The following is a 17,466-nucleotide window of genomic DNA, read 5'->3' as shown; positions in this document are numbered from 1 at the left end:
CACGCTCACTCTTTGTGGACTTAAAAGAAGCCACTATTTGTTTGTTTGTTTGTTTTTAAAGAGAAATATATAAATTAAACATCTATATATGTTTGCACACATTTAAGTTCATTAATCACAAGCAGCAAAGCCAGTCTCTTGTTATACCAGTGGGTAAGCTCTAGGCATTTAAATAGAGAGTTAAAATCTCAGCCTGCTGGACCACTGCGCTGTAACGTTCCCTTTAAGAGCCCTTTGGCTAACGGCGATGCACTGAAATGCAGGAGGTGGGACAACAACACACGCACAAAAATGAAGAAGTGAAGGCAGGAAAAGTTTCTCCAGAGGAAAAATGCAGGGCTTGTCCTTCACCCTGACGTCAGATCTGTCTTTAATAAAATCCCCAAAGAGCCAAGAGAAAAAGGCAGACTGCCTAGGCTAGGTTGCCAGTTCAGGATTGCTCTGAATTCCCCAAAGTGGTGTTTTTGCGCAAAACGGCTCTAAATCTGGGTTCAATCAATGTATTTAATCCTGGCTTCCAGGGATGAGGTGGCTTTTGCCCTGGCTTCTAGCAGCAAGCAGCATTTTGCAGGTGAGTGTGGAAACCGGAGGAGAGACTCGTCTTCTGCAAACACACTTGCTTTCAGTGCGCGGTGCGCTAGGGAGAGCCGGCGTGTGGTACCTGCGGGAAATTGGGCAGCAGTGAGTTTGGGGAGGTGGGAGATGTGAGAGTGGGGAGGGAAAGGTGAGCTCTGGAGGAAAGGAAAGGAAAGGAAAGGAAAGGAAAGGAAAGGAAAGGAAAGGAAAGGAAAGGAAAGGAAAGGGGAAGAAAAAGGGGAAAGGGAAAAGAGGAAAGGGGAAAGGAAAGATGCAGATGTGTCTCTGAGTTGAGTCCATCTCTGCTCACCATCCGTATGGATCTGCACGGAAAACTGTATTGATTTGTTTGTTTGTTTTTTAATTGCAATTATTCTTATTGTGGGGCAAAACAGGGAGAAAAGCCGCTGCCCGCAGCGGCCAGGTCGCACTGTCGGGGAGCCAGCGGGAAAGGCAGGGGCAGGTCCCGGCACCAGGGGCGGTGGGGGGCGCCTGGGGCCGCGCCGGGACCGGGACCGGGACCGGGACCGGGACCGGGACCATGCTGTGCCGACACCGGCACCGGCACCGTGCCGTGCCGTGCTGTGCCCGGGACCGGGACCGGGATCGGGACTGGGGCCGTGCCGTGCCGGTACCGGGTCTGTGCGGTGCCGGGGCAGGTCGCCGCTCGCCCGCTGCCGCCCCGGGCGCCGGCAGAGGAGAAGGGTTTGCGTGTCCCTCCCTCCCAAATTTCTCTTTGTAGCTGCCGGATTCCGCAGTCCACGCAGGCAGCAGCTGCTTCCCCTCTCCTCCCCTTTGGAAAAACCTGTGTAGGAAAGCCACTCATTTGAGTAGGTGTCCTGTGTTTTTCTTTTCTTGTCCTGGGGCGTGCTTGCTGCTTGTGTAAATCCCCGGGGGAGAGGGCGGCTCGCTCGGAGCAGTCGGGGTTAGGGAGGTGATAAGCAAGGCAGGGAGGCAACAGGTAGAGCCAGGGCCCCTTCCCCGGCGGAGAGCGAGTGAGCAGCGAAATCTGGAGCTGTGATGTCCCTCGCCTCATCCGCATCCCCAACCGCATCCCCAGAGGCAGTGCTGGACGCAGGGCTCGGGGCGCCCTGGGGTGCCTGCAGGGAGACGCAGAGGATGGATCTCAGGGACACGCTTGGGCTGCTGGACTCAAGGCTGCAGCATTCCCCGAGCCAAACGCGTGCGAAGCTGTGCCTGAGCACCGCTCCTGGTCAGAGGGCGGTAAAATCAACTGCTTTGCGCAGAGAGGGGTTTGCTTTGCAGGGCTTCTAGCTTCAGAGGTTGGCTTATGCCTAGGCAGATAGCGTGGGGTTTTACACCAAAAAGTGGCATGCATGGTGCGGTATGCCAGGTGCACCTGGTGAAAGCAGATGGCAGAGCGATAAGTCCTGTGTGAATGCGGAGATGGACTGATACGGTCCCCCTTCTAGAAAAAAAAAAAGCAAAAAAACCCCAGCTAACAACAAACAAACAAAATGTACCTCTCAGATGCTCTAAGGTAAGACTTGACTTTGGTTTTTGATAAGCAAGTAAAAAGTCACACAGAGGGAGGGGTAGTCCCCCCCCCACACACACACACATCCCCTGGTGTTATTACAGAAGAGCTGTGAGGGCCCTGTACATTTTATAGTGGCTCTCCTGGGTTCCCTTGATATCAAAGCTGTCTGGAAAAAAAAAGAGAAAGAGAGGAAAAAAAAAAGCAGCTATAGCATAAAAGTATGTGTGATTGCATGCAGACACATGCGGCTGCTGTGGGGATGAGTAATACTGGTGGTATGTTTGGTCTAATGAGTATCTAAAAGAGAGTTCAAATCAGTATCTAAAAAAGTATAAAGAGAGCCCTGGGCCTGGACTGTTTCCTGTCCAAAGCTTCAAAGCCTCCACTGAATGTTGCAGATAGAGCTCTGCCTTTCTGGAGCATCCCATGGGCATAAGGCAGTGAAGGGAATGGGGATGAGAAGTGTGACCAAGTGCATGATGGATGAGAGGGGTTGGGGAGAGCAACTTAGGGAAGAGTATTAATATTAAGAGCAATAATTAAAGGACTTTGGGGAGAAGAGCAGGTTTGGTCTGGTCAGCTTAAGAGCAGGCTGTCTGCAGGAGCAAGGGGTATTGCCAGTGGTATGGGATATTGTAAATATTATTTAACGTGCATGGCCACGCTGCTCATGAGAGATGTCCCAGGTAAGTCACACAGACTGTAACATATGAGAACTGATAAAGCCCTAACACAGCCCCACCTCACTGTATATTTCGTTGGCTCTTTGGTGGCATCATTGCATCAATGACAAAGATCTTCCCAACACCCCAGATGCAATCCATGGAGTGACGGTGCTGGGCAGACCACTGTGTATATACAAAGCCCTGTGGTCTCCATGGGGATGTATGACTCCCTAGGAGTGCTGCACATATGAAGAAAGAGGGAGAGGAAAAGATGATACACTGGAATAGAAGAGGTTTGACTATCCGGTTTTATTTTGTATAGCTGGGATATATGTGCTTGTTCCAGAAAGAAGGGGAGAGGAGTTAATATGGGAAGATCAGCCACATCCTACAGGGCATTTAGAGTACAGCTACCAGGTTCTGCAAGAGCTTTTTCCTCCCACTCCTCAGTTCTGTATTAAGCCACAGACAATTATTGAGTTCTTGAACAATTTTATTGACAATTTTATTGAAATTTATTTGTTTTTATTGGGGTATAACTGTACAGGCAACGGATTTGAAAAGAGAAAAATAACTGAGTGTAGTTAGAAGTTCAGGAGTAAAAAGCAAGGATCTTCTGCCTTTAGCCCTGACAGCTCAGTAGATATGGGATCCCTTATTCAGATAAAGGAAATTCATCAGGAAGAAGGGCAGCATCTTGGGTTTCTGAAACATTTAAAGGGGGGGAATGAGTAGAGTGCAGGTAAGGGGTTAATGCAATTCTGTAGACTTTTCCTTTAATGGTGCTGGTAAACAGTGGGTCAAATAGCAAAGAATGACATTTCTCATTACCAAATAAGCCAGTAGGCAGTTTTTGACACTTTAATTTGATGTGGATGCCCATCACAGCACACAAACTTTGGCTTTTGGCTTTAGTGGGGATGAGAGGGAACGACAGAGATGTTCAAAGATGGTTTTAGATAGGCACCATATCCTCTGTGTGTGTTGATTTGGTTAGATAGTCACTGATAATGACCTGAGCTCAGGGCTGCCTCAGGTCATGTGGAAGGTGGCTTGAGAATTGTAATGTGTGTTTTTTCCTTCTCCTTTTTATAAGATTTATTGGCACAGGTTAGATGCCAAGAATTTCATTTGCAAAATGTTTGGATTTGGTGGCAGGAAAAAACTATTACATTTCTTTAGGCTCTTCCAGGAGAAACCACATTCTGACCAAACTTGAACCAAAAAAAACAACAAAACAAAACAAAACAAAACAAACATGTCTACAGATCTATTTATTCACTTATCTATGCTGTTTGCTAGCAGCTTGTATACTGTTTAATAATAATGATTCCAGGCACCTTTATCATTGTCTGCAAAAATCCCATGACTCTCCGTAGGAGGTGAGCTGAGGTTTGAAAACTGAGTGCTTCTCAATGGAAGGTTACAGGCTTGCTGCTCCTCATAACGGATAAAGATTCATGGATAATCTTATGCAATGTAGATTCAAAGTTGTCAAAGATGTGACTTGGCACTCTAGCCTTCCCACCACGCTCTGTTGCTTGACAGCATCTGTTCACCAAAGGCAAGCTAGCTACACTTCTCCCCTTTACAGGGGACCTCATCTTTCACTTACAGAAGTTGTAGTTGTTGGAACTACTCTGGTTACACCAGCTGAAGAACCTGCTGTGCAAGTAAGCGTCTTGTGGCTTGAAGCTGGTAAGTGTCACCTCTGCAGGTACAACTGCTTCATATGTGTGGTTTTCACTAAGCTAGTCTTTGATTCAGCAGTCCCCTCTCACAAAACCCTCATGCATAAAAAAGTCATTGCCACTTCAGAGGCAACATCCTGAAGGTAGCACTGAATGGCGTTTCAGATGGATCGGAGGTCCAGACACAAGCCTGTTCCTGAAGAAGTGATGATACCCCCTAAACACAAGCACACACTGATTTTGTTGAGAGCAGCAGGCCTTTATGCATTATTTTTCATAACTTCTGCCATCCGTCTCTGAATTTGCTTTGACAGCCAACAGCTGCCAGTCTGCAACCATCTCTTTGTCAAGTGACAGCATTAACCATGACAGAGCTGGTGAGAGAACTTGGCTTCCTCATCCCCCTTATTTCCACTGCTGATTAGTTGTGTCAGCTTGGGCAAGTCCTGTAACCCACTTCGTGCTGCAGCATCACCATCTGCAATGCTAGTACTCTGATATCGGGTGTTCTCCGATGAAAGGCATTATTTAAAGATAATGCCTGTGGGTTTTAGCAAGAGCATGAGATTTACATGATTACGTTGTCCTTTAAAAGAGTCACATGTGTTCAAGTTCTTCTACCTTCCCAAGCTGCTAGGAAGAGGCACTGGTCAAAAATGTCAGAAGTGCTCCACACTCACATGCGGTGTTTGACTTCTTTTTTCAGAAGCTTCTGGCTCTCCTGTAGGGACGTTAAGAGTTGTTCTAGCATCTTGCCAGGGCTCAGCTTACTGAGAGCTGCTCTTTCTGGATGGCCTAAGTGTCCCAGTGGGCCCTGAGCATTCCTGTCTGCATGGCCCTGGCTCTCATGCATGAGCAGAAATGAAGCTGCTTTGAAAAAAAAGAAAAAGTATTCTGCATGCAAACATTGGCAGCAGTGGCTTGGCAAAAGCTGAACACCCACAGCTTCAGCTGAAGATGCTTTTGAGAATCAAGCCTGCCAGTGTCCTATGCTGTGGACCAGAAAGCAGGGTAAGGTGGGGTTTCTTCACTCTTTTGATATTGTTTGTCACTAGGTGTAGTTAGGCACCCTATATTAGGATATCCCCCCCTGACTCTCCCTTTGCTTTCTTACAGTATAGCTCTACCATCCTTGTTCTTATGGTGCTTATGTTAAAAGTAGAATTTTCTGTTTCTATTAAACAGAAACTTTAAAGCTGTCAGCTTTGCAGTGACAGGCCCAAATAAATCCTGCCCATTTATTGGGTTCTGTGATCTGATGCTCACTAAGATTTCAGCTCCTTCAGCCCAGCTCCTTGGCCTGGGCTTAGGACATCCGCATTTCCCCATCAGTCCCTCCTCCAGGTTCTCTCCTGCTGACAGTTTGCTAACTTGCGAGATGAGTTATGTTCAGCCTGGCATTGCTGCATGTTGGCAGAGGGCTCACAGGGTTTATTTTTACAGATGTGTTCTTGGGTTGACTGCATTAACAGCTCTGTGCATATATTCTCCATCAGCTTACTAGCTGTGGGTGAGGCTCACCATTTCTCCTGCACCCTGGTGGTCTCCCAGTTCTGTGAGATACCTCCACTGGTGTCTGTTATTTACTGCATTTATACTGAAACCGTACATGTTTCCCTCTTGATTGTTACTTATTCTGACATCCTGGTTGAAACTTCAGGACTCCTCTTAATCCATTGTGCCTTCTAATAGACTCCTGCTGGGCTTTGACTGTCATCCTTGCTTCTGGCCCAGATGTGGGAGAGCAGAAGGGAGAAAAGGCAGTCATATTTCTCTGGGTGCCGACAACTGTCTCTGCTCTATACACAATTTTTCTTGTGTATGGGGAAGAAAAGGAGAGCCTTCAGGCTGAAACAGCTGTGGAAGAAGACAACATTTAAACTAAGCTTTGCAGCACAGTCTGAATAATGAATTTCTAATACTCGGGTTGGTGATGCATTCCAGGACTGTGCGGTCATCTCTCTCTTCCTTTTCACTTTCTCAATAGCTCCCACATTATTCTTTTGTTTTATTAGCATGAGTCTGTCATTCTACTTAACCTAGAAAGCAAATGAGAGATGAGCATGTTGGAAGGCTAAGATTCGTGAACTCCAGGATGGCTTGTAATGAGCCCAAAGGGAAACCTGAGATGTTTCATAGAATAATTGTGGGTTCATGCATCATTCATGAGTCAGCTAAGCACACCTGAATCCTGATGTTACTCGGCATATGTGCAGTTAGGACTTTGCTGTTATGGAGCAATTCCAGCCTTGCAAAATGACCTTATCCTAAGAGCCTAAGAGCTTAGTTCCTTGCAGCTTTGGAAAGGGTCATAAGAAAAAATGACTCATGTTTGATGATGGGGCACCATAGCAAGGTCATGTGGTCCAGCACTTGATTGACACTCAAATGAAAAGAACTCACAATACCTGTAATGCTTTGGCAGCTTTTATACCTTTGTTTCAAAGATGAAACAAACTCCTTCTCTTCATTTTATAGTCACTGATATTTTAGAAGTTTTTCTTTCCCATCTTAGCCTATTGATATCATCTCCAATGAAATGCATCCAGGTGGTTATGAGCATCGGTTTTATTATTCCACCTCTAGCATGCAACAGTCTAGCTAGACTGAGTTAGTAGCTGCATTAGGCTTAGAAACATGGGACTACTCTATCTAGTATCTGTATACAATGGGAAGAAAGTAGTAAAGACAGTTGTAAGCAACCATGTAATTCTGTACAATATTTGACACACAGCTTGCTCCCTGTCACCAGGAACAGTGCAATCCACATAGACTTAACAATTTTGACCAAAATTGCTCTGGATGACTCAGAGAACCTTTTCTGTGTTAGAAGGCAGCAATTTTTTGAGCAACATGTGCATGGTAGCACTTTCTCCTTTCTAGAATTTACAAATGCATCTCAAGCTTTAATTTTTGAGTGGTTTAAAAGTTTCAGTTCCTTTCTGTGCTCTGCTGGCTTTCCAGAGCACCATCCTGCTTTCAGTTTTGGTGTTTTTGTACTGAAGCTTTTTGAGTAACAACAGACAGCAAGGTGAGTGGGGGACTGTTTCTTTCTCTTGCTGAAGCTTCCTCACCCATAAACTTAGACTGTGACATGGTGATTATAGAAAAAGAACATGACTTTGCTTAAAACCCCTTTGGTCCCTTTTGGGGACAGCACTAATCACCTGCAGCAGTAGTTCTGGTGAACTCATTTTACTTCATGAAGGAGCCAGCCTTCTTGCACTGGGCAGACAGTCATGTACCAGGGCTCTGCAGGGAGGTAACTTCCCTGAAATGTGCCAGCACAGTCTTAAAGCATCTCCTGACTGCGCTCTGGATGCTGGTGTTGTTGTCACTGCCACACTCTGAGATAAGAGTGCCCTTGGCACGTACTTGTGGTGCAGGAGGTTACTCTGCATCTGTGTTTTGTGCCTGTGGATCCTCTTTTCTGGGTTGGGAAGTCCTCCAAAATATTCCTGGATGTATATGATGACCAAGCAAGCTTTATTTCACATTTGTGATCACCAGATAATAGCTGTTGTGACAAAGGGAACCATCTGTATTTGGTTTGATATGAAGACAGAGACACAGAAATCCATATGGGGGGAATTAAGCACTGCTCCGAGTGGCTGGCACATGCACTTGGGTGCCTGTGGGCAGCCAAGTCCCCGGTTCTAGAGTAACAGCTGGGTCATTTTAGCTGTTTAGCAGGGACGGACCAAACCGCAAAAACTGTAGCCAGTGCTAAGAATCTGCAAGTGGGTTACACTGCAAATTCTTTGGTTACATGTTTATGAGAAAAAGGGTTGGAAAATTAATTAGGAACATATCCATGTTCCATTAACTAGTTTGGCCATTTAGCAGGCAATTTCTAAGCATTGCCAGCAACCTTTCCTGCTGGCTTTTGGTCTTGGAGGACTAGGTCATACCCACAGCATGCGTGTGTGGGCCGGTATACACTGATATGAGAGAATGAGGGCAAAGTCAGTTGTCTTCCTTTTGTCAATTTTTCTTCCACCTTTCACCCTAGGTATTGTAGTTACCATAATTAGTTTAACATAAAGTGACTCCCTGCTGTTTAATGCTGCAGCTTATTTATGGAGAGAGATAATTTGCTATCATTTTGCACTGTTCTATTAGAGTGATAGTTGTACTTTTTTTTTTTTTAATGTATTTAGTAGATCTTTTGCTTAAGGCATAGCTCTTCATGGGTCTGGGGAAGGAGACAGAGAAGCTGCAAGCTGACATCTATGAGGTGGTGGATTACTGGAGGTCACTTGACTTATTTTTCAAGATTTTGAATCAAAATCAATATTTAGCTTCCTCATTGCACTGGAGTTCCCCAAAGAAAGGTGGTTGAACTGTGCTCATCCAAGCTGGTGAAATCCCACCATCCAGAAGGTCCCTGGGTGTGGGCTGACTCCTGAGTTTGCAGTGGAACTATCTATTACCTGCCTGGTTTCAGGGCTCAGATGCTTCTACTTCTTTTAGATGATAGGCTTAATTCTGTATAATTTACATATTTTTATATATGTATATATATACACACACGTATTTTTATGGTTTGTGTTGGTTATTCTGTACATGTTGTATAGGCAGTTTGTTTTCAGCACAGGAAGTGTTTGTGCCACATTTTTGACTGACATTTTTTTCTTTTCCAAGCTACACTAAAATGCTTTCCAGAGTGTCATCTTTGTGGGCAAAATTCTGGGAGGCTGATTTTAGCTGGAGCATTTGATTCGATGAATAAATGGATATTATGGCAGCACAGCTAAGATCTCTTTAAAACCTCTCCATCCTTGATAATTGTACCATTTGATAGAGGAATACTAAAGAGTTACATATCCCGCCCCTTCCTCCGTGCGATCATACCATTACAAAGCATTGATCCCGGTTTTATAGTTCACCCTGTAAATTAATGAGGAAGCTTTCTTAGAAAAACTGCCTCTGCAGTGGGAGCTGTGTGGATATAAATATTTTGGCTTAACACCTCCCTCCCCACACGCTTCCCAGGCACAGTTCGGCTGGCACAAGGCCTGCGTGCGGAGCAGCTTCAGCCCGGCGGGATGCTCGGCCGAAGCGGGGTGCTGCGTCCGGGATGCTCGGAGACGCCCGCGATTGCCATCCGCACCTCAGCACTGCCCTCGCGTGTTCACGGCTTCGCCCCGGGCGCTGCTGACAAGCACTGCTCCGCTCCAGGTGGCTGCGGGCTACTTGCAGGCAGCAGTAAGCTGAGTTATTCAGAGCCGGCGTCAGTACTCATTTAATTAGAAATTCATCTTTATCCTCCCTGAGACAAAGCACATAGCCGACGTCAACTCATCTCCTCTGTGGGAATGCAGAAGCGTTAACCGTTTGAGGGCTGAGATGTTCCCATTTACCAGTTTGAGGCTGCTTAGGATTGGGAAGTAGCAGAATTTGCACATCGTGTTTTTTGAGAGCGCCTGAAAGCTGGGGAAATTTGGGTGTAGAGGAGCCCAGCAAAGTCTCAGCGACTTTTTCCTTTGTACCTGCCAACGTGCTTCCATGCCGGGGTGCAGGACCCACCTATGTCAGCTGGTTTCAGTGGAGCTGCAGCAACACACTGGCTTGCACAAGGGTTTTTGGCTTGACGTTGTTCGTGGTGTCAGCAGGTCTGTGGATGGGAGAGGGGAATTTTGTCACCCAGTCAATTTAGACCTGCAGGTATCACAGCCGTGTGCGAATGAGAGTGAATCATGTGCGGAGCAGGACCTACTACATCGCTTCACACGAACGCAGCAGAGTGTAAACTGCTGATCCCTGCTGATTTGTTCCATCTGAAGGTACTGGAGAGGTGAAAGAGTCTTGCCCTCTTGCAGGCGTAAGGTGCCTGTGATCTTGAAACACAAAGAAGGGAACTTGTACAGTGCGTGCAAGTCTGCTCGGTGGAATGATTTCTTCTGCGCATCCAGTAAGAACTAAACAGTTTATTAGCTGTGTGTAGGAGGCAGGATTGTGTTATGGTTACAGTGTAGGAGCAAGAAATCTCGCTGCTATTTTTGGCTCTGCCACAGACATCCTGTCTGCCTTTGGGACAGTCACTTCATCCTTCGGGCCTCAGTTTGTGGACAGATTAAAACAGGGTTATTCAACAATTTCCTCCTGAAAAGCTTATGAAAGGTACTATTTTCCACGGTAAGCAATCACTCCTGAAAGCAGAACATGTTATGCTCTGATTGCGCTTGCAAGTGCCATGTGTGCATTCCCATCTGGAGAGCTGGTACACCTCTGAGTGTATCAGCCTTGACTTTCATTGCTTGCACCAGTTATTTCAAGTTCTCTCGCTGGCATCTTTTTTTTACCAAAGCGCTGCATTTCAGTTCTGTTTCCACTGACTTCAGGGGCAGGAGGATTCATTCTCCAGCATGGTACATAACTTTCCTATACTAATAACTTCACTCCTTTCTTTTTTCTTCATGAATCCGTGCCAGGAGGTGTTCTAGTTTCACCGCTTGTAATTTCCATTGTATTTAATTTGAAAGCAATGGTTTTGTCCCAAAAGCCTTTTACAAGCCAATGACTGATCTGCTCTGCCTCTGTCTTTCTTTTTTCCCCTTTTCCATTTGCAATGTGTATGCTTTCGTGTGCTGGGAATGGGAGGGAAGGTACAGAGGCTTTTGGGGGCTTTCTGTTGCATACAGAAAGAGCATCTGAGCTTCTGCCGTATCTGGAATAGTGTTTGTCCTGCAAGGCCCCGGCCAATTTGACAGCTGGCTCTGACCTCTTCCGAGCCCCCCTCCTTCCCATCATCTGAGGTTGCTCCTTTTGCTGTTTCTGGGCCAGCTGTTCAGGAACAGCTTGTTCTCCATTCATCACCGCCCCCTCCTCCTTTTTTATAGTACATTGAATAAGATGCTGTCTGTAGCCATCATGTTGCTGACTGCTGCCCTACAGTGGTTCCTGCTAAAAAAACAAGTGTCCCTTAGAGGAGGTGTTTGGATCAGCCCATCTGTCAAGTCTCACGAGCAGCAGGACAGTCTTACGTGGGTGGTCTGTTCCCCAGGCCCCCCCGTGCTCTCCTCTGCTCTGCGATCCTGCTGGCTGCCTCCTCCATGAAGCCCTGCTCAGCCACCACTGCCTGCAGCCAAAAAGGGGGCGAAAGGACCCGCCACAGAGGAATGACCCGACACGGCCTTTCTCCCACCCGACATTTAAAGCAAGGCCACCCTGTGCCAAGCACGTGGGTCATGGTGTTATCCTGCTGACACTGAGGGCTACAGTGCAGGGCTGACCAAGAGCACAGCTGAGCAACAACCTGTGGCCTGAGTGAAGGGCTTGTCTCTGCTCGTGGCCAGGTTTTCTGCCCTTGTAGTAAACAGGAGAGGTGAGGGGAAGGTGTGAGACTGCTGTTTGACCACAGCGAGCTCGCACACAGCCTCAGCTGCCTATGGACCCGCAGCCTCAGATCATGTCCTGTAGATAAGGGGCTGCAGAGCAGGAGATGGGCAAGTGCCTGCTGTGAGAGTGTGTTGCAGTGTAACGGCCCTGTGAACTTGCATTGGGGCTTCACCAACTTTATCTAAGTCTTGCAAGCTATTCTGGGCCAGGGCCTGCTTATATTCATTAAGGGAAGGAATTATGCTCATAGCAATGAGCTAGGAACCAAAAGAGTTCAAGAATCCTCTCCTGAAGAAACCTGGCTTTGTCAGCTTCTTTGGGTTTTAAATGCAGTGCACCATGGCAATCCAGCACCATACAGACAAGATGTAGAAAGTTTGTCCATGGCAAGAGCACAGAAATTAAGGAAACTTGATGACTGCATGAGAATGTGAAGGTGAATATTTTGAATCTAAACTCAAATTTCTTCTGTAAAGAATGCTGTCAGGTGAATGACAAGAATGCCAACCTGTTAAGAAGCAGCTTCTCTGAAATTCAGAGATGCACAGAAGATTTCAGAGCATCTGTGGATGGGAACCTCTACATGTTCAATGCCAAAAAAAGTACTGTTTTGAAACAGAACTGTTCTTTAATTCTCTTCTCACTAATACCAAATAAATCTATATAAGGTATTTGAATATTAATCATTCTGAAGGTTCTTAAGGTTACAAATGTACATGCTGCTTCTTAGCAGTTGCCCTAACTTTTTGGCCTCTGCCTGTGGAAAGCCCCAGCACATTTTTACGTCTTTTCATCTCTGAAGCTTTTTCCAGTCATCTTATTTCCTATTAGCTCCATTAAAACTCAAATGGTGTACACTCCCTACAGTTTTTACTCATGTTTTGCCAAGCTGCTATCTTTACAGGTTATCTGATGCTATTTAATATATTAAGTTCTACTAGATGAAATGATACATCAACATTTACCCATAATGGGGTAATCACCTAAATAAAACAACAGGATATGGAACTAAATCACTCTTAAAGACAAAAAATAAGGTGGAAACGTGGCAGAGCGAGCCCCAAACCCAGGCAGCCTCCTTTAAGAAGCCACTAAACAAACAGACGAGGCTCTGTTTCCTTCTGTTTTCAGATGTTAATGGCTATGTGCTCAGTGAATATTGGGTGCGAGATCCTGGTCCCCAAAGGTCAGCTCTAAAGCTCCCACTGACCACGGCGTAGTTTATAACAGTTTTGAAATTATGTGCTGTTGGCATAAAACAGAGGGTATTGAGGGGAAAAAAAAGTTGTTTCTTCTCATTTTGCATCTTTACAAGGAGACTGCTATTTGTAAAATGTTTTTTCACTTGTGTGTTTACATTTTGTTTTTCCTACAAAAGGAGGCCAAGAAAGAAGTATACTTCAAACATAATGAGTAACAAAACTCAGATTTTGTTTGCCTACCTTCTGACTTAATTATAAAGACAAATGCATTTTCTATCCATTTTTAATGTTCTGATGAGCTGGAAGGCTTTTAGACAATGAACAGCATTCCAGGTTTACACAGTACATTGCCTATTTATCAGCCCAACAGACAATTTCTAGTACAGAAATAGAGGGAAAAAAAACCCTTGTGTATTACAGTTAAAATGCTGAATCCAACTGTTTTCTTGGAAAGCTAATGGGAACTCAATAGAAGATCAGGAACCTGAGAACAGATCCATGCAAGCGTTTTAGTATCTATTTATCTTTTTTCTACTGTGTGTCTGGATCCAGACTGAAATCAATGAGATTTGGACGCTCCTGCATTTGAGGACATGAGTTTGGCTGATAAAAGGGAGAGATGGAAAATAAAAATTATAACTTTACGGGGTTATTCAGCCTTGGAGAGCAGAGGAGAAAGGAGAAGAGTGACTTGGAAACCAAGCTATATTTGGGGGTGTATGTTGAGAGAGAGACAGAGAGTCGTGGGAGGTCTGGTCCATCGCACTTTGGCCGTTTCTGGCTCAGCTCGACCCCAGGGCCTGGCAGTCATCCCCGAGCCAGTAAATTCCCATTGGGTGAGACTTCCTTGAATCTTTCATGGGCTTTATTTCCTAGCGGTGGCCTGGAAAGTGGATGCTATTGCTGATAAGTGCAGTCCAGCTGCCAGCACACTGAAGCCGGCGCTCTCCTCTCCCTGCACATTGTTACTGCAGAACTTATGCAGTTGATATGTTTCTTTTTATTATTAAATCTCAACTGTTAATCTTCCTGGTGCATTTGGGGAAGAAAAGGACAAGTTAAAAAATGCAGTTTTGACTCCAGATTCCACTTTCCTGTTGATACAGCTGTATGTTTCCTACTTTGTGGCTTAGTAAACAGAAAGGAGAACAGAGAACAGTTTAACTCTTTAAATCTTGTGGTTGTGTTGCTTCAGCATCACAGGATTCTCTCCTTAGAGCAAACTTCCCTTCTTGTCTCCTCCACAGCAGCCGTCTTTTTGTTTTTTTTGCTTTTTTTTTTTCTTCACAAATCCCCACACATTTTACATCCTGTTGTGGTTCAACAATTTATTCAAAAAGAGCAGGATTTCCTCTGGTGTTTGGTGAAAACACTTCTCATGTCTACTGAGAATTTCTGCAACCCCCACTTTCTGGCGTTGCGTTCGTGGAGGAGAAAGCAGTTAAGCCTTCTAGTTTTAATTAAAGTAATTAAAATTCAATCAATTACTTCCCTGGCAAAGGGATCAGCGGAAGACCAGTGTACCAAGCCCAGCAAACAGAACTTTGCCTGTATGTGATGAGACAGCTTGTGTTGGACTTCAGCTTGGGATAAACTACATCCCAAGGGAGTTTCAGCCCTTCATACCAGAACAAAATCTCGATCACATCTGTGTTTCATTCTGGTATTGCAATGACTACTCTAATTGATGGCATTGGTGGTATCCCACACTCTGGAGGTGAACTGGTTGTGTTTGGCTGTGGTGTCCTGAGCAAAACGTCTGTGCTACTGCTGTGGAGCTGCAAGTATATCTGAGCTGAGGGATATGAAAATACTTTGTAGACATGCTGGCTATTTTGTGGCCTAACCTCTTCAGTGATCAAAATGGAGAAACCTTGCCTTTGCTCAAACATAGATGGGTCTGAGGTGCTCACTTGTGGTGTCCCCCTGTGTTTGCAGTCCACCAGACAGCTTTGAAAGTCAAAACCAGCAAATATTCACATGCTACAAACTGAAACCTGTTTTTCCTGTGGAAAGTAGAGATAGAGATAGAATAGACATCCTAGACACATGACCAGCATAGCCACGGGCCCTAAGCCCTTTTAGTAGCCCTGGCTTTCATACTTCTCCCTACCAACTTAAACATCTTCACAGAGGAATTCTCTTGGGATCTCCTTTGTCGATACTTTCTGGCTGGCCATCCCCTTTGATGGCAGTTGCACATTCCTCTGTGGTCTGGGCAATTCACAGTCTTCAGCGATTGTTTCTTCCAGCAAAAGAACTTCTACTACCCCTGTTCTGCAGACACAGAGAGGTTAAAGACTGTCTTCAGGCAGGTGAAGCTGTGCCTTAATCCTTCAACCTAGAGTTTACCTTCTAATTTTAGCTGCCTTAAAGCTAGGCAGTTTGCCTGGAGTAGTGATCCGGTCTCTTCTATTGTCAGTGACAAGATCTCCTCTGCTCCTGTCAGCTGGGAAGAGCCCATGGGTTCATCTCCAGCTGCTGGGTGTGTTGCTAGTTACATGGAGAAGCACGGGAAAATGGGATGTTTTACACATAGTCCAACTAGCACAGAAGATCCCACTAACCTCCTCACTGTCTTACTAATGTGGTTTCTGCCTACAGATCTGCAGCCTTTTACAACGCAGAGCAATGAGTAGGTGAGTTGCACAGGGACATTTTCAGAGCCATTGTGCATGTGCATTTGTTTCTCCATGGTTTTTATTTGTGGACTAGCTCTAAATTAACTTTACTGTGTAAATCATCTGGATTTCATTAGTATCAATATTCTTTTAGGGCATTCATATTTTAGTCACGCTGTTCTGGTTGCAATTTATCCTTTTCAATGATTATGAGAAGTGAACAAGATGCATCCCATGTGAAATAACAGTGTGCCTATGTGGTCTACATTAGAAAGGAACCTTCCTTCTCTTAAGCAACTGCCATTAAAAGCAAGCTGCTTACATTGGCTCAGTATAGTAGTCTTAGTTGTAATTGTGTCTTATTGTACTAGCACCGCCAGGTCCCAGTCAAAACCGATTTCCTCCCACTCTCCTTCTCCCTCCATCTATGTTCCCGGATAAACAAAACCAAATAAATTTTGTGAGAGGTCTTTTTTCTCTCATATGCCTTTTCTGGGGGGAAGATGATCAGATATCCTCTTTGCCATGTAAAAACCAAGTAGCTTCCACCTTCCATACTGAAAAGAAAAACATCTTTCCTTGTTTCTTTGATGTGATGAACTAACCCTCAGATGGCTGTGTACTTCAGAGTTTTGCCCTCCTGATGTACCTGTCTTGAAACCAGCACTTTTTCTTTCTTAAGAAAGAAGTGGAGGTTTGTTTATTTGTTTATTGCTTTTTACCTATAGCTCAGGTGAAGTTATTGGAAATTTTCTAAAAAATAATGATAATAGAAAAGCACTTCATGGTTTTCCCTGCTGGTAAAGTTTGTCTTATTAGATGCCCTCTTAGGAATTGTTTTATTGTTTGCTCATTTAACTGGAAGCAGTGGTGGGGTTGATTTCTAACATGATCCATGGACAGAGTCGCTAATGAAGAAAGATTCTGTGTCAGACTGGCCCCAGCTTTAAGGCATGAATTTTATACTGGAGGGCCTTTAGTTTGTAGACTTCTGATGTTCTTTTGTAGTAGACTATAAATTATTTGGGCAGGCCTGTCTCTCATAACAGATCACAAAACACTCTGCACGGCACTGTCCTGGGTCTGGTACATCAAATATACTCAATTTGCAGTTGCCTCCTTTCTTTTTACAATCTCTAATCTACTTCAATGTCTTGAGTACCATCTAGAAAGGTTAACAAATCCCAGATTTGTTTACTGGTTTCTTCCATCCTTGTAGCTTTATCTCTCATGATTTCCCAAATCATCTGTGCAAAGGGTCTTTGTGTATGTTTTGGCAGGTAACGTCTCAGCTCCCCACTGAGCTAGCAGTTCCTTCAGTTAGGCTGGACATGGTCCAGGGACTTGGGGCAGATCACGAGCAAAGTGGGCCACTAGCTAATTGTGACACCCCTGTTAAAATGTCTTGCAGTGAATTTGGCAAGATTGGCTGTGCTCTAACTTCTCATATAAGCTAACAGTGATTCAGCCTTTCTCAGACTTTGGTTTGCCATGTTTTTGGTGAGATATCTACCTGGTGTACTGCTGGCTGTGCTCTGAGCACTTCTGTACGTCTGACCTCATCCAACGCTTGCAGCTACATTGTTATGGAACTTAGTGTTGTTATTTAAAAGTCCTTAGTGATTTTTATATTTTTGGTCTGTGGATTTCTGTTTTTTCTCAAGTCAGAAGACAAAATGCTCAAAAGTGTTTGTTTTGCATTCTGCTGCTTGCTCCTGGTTTTGGACCTCAGATCTCATTTTCACAAAGGGTTTCATATTTCTTTTAGAATTCCTTTTTGGTACATTCTAAAACACAGTGACCAAAAAAAAAAAAAAAAATCATCTAATTAAATCCATTGAGGGAGATTTTAATAGGCAGTTGTTTGAC

At 44.8% G+C, this 17,466-nt stretch overlaps 1 protein-coding gene across 1 annotated transcript in view; it reads left to right on the top strand.

The window, feature by feature from the left end:
- The first annotated feature begins 309 nt into the window (after positions 1-309).
- The window catches only part of CCN4 (cellular communication network factor 4), a 38,019-nt gene continuing 20,862 nt past the window's right edge, over positions 310-17,466 (top strand). Inside the window, exon 1 of the mRNA XM_013956947.2 lies at positions 310-571. Coding sequence (XP_013812401.1) covers positions 524-571 — 48 coding nt within the window. The 5' untranslated portion in view covers positions 310-523. The remainder of the gene's footprint in view (positions 572-17,466) is intronic.

The sequence above is a fragment of the Apteryx mantelli genome, chromosome 2 (genome assembly GCF_036417845.1).
Source record: "Apteryx mantelli isolate bAptMan1 chromosome 2, bAptMan1.hap1, whole genome shotgun sequence".
Lineage (NCBI taxonomy): Eukaryota > Metazoa > Chordata > Aves > Apterygiformes > Apterygidae > Apteryx > Apteryx mantelli.
This window is presented reverse-complemented; position numbering and strand designations above follow the sequence as displayed.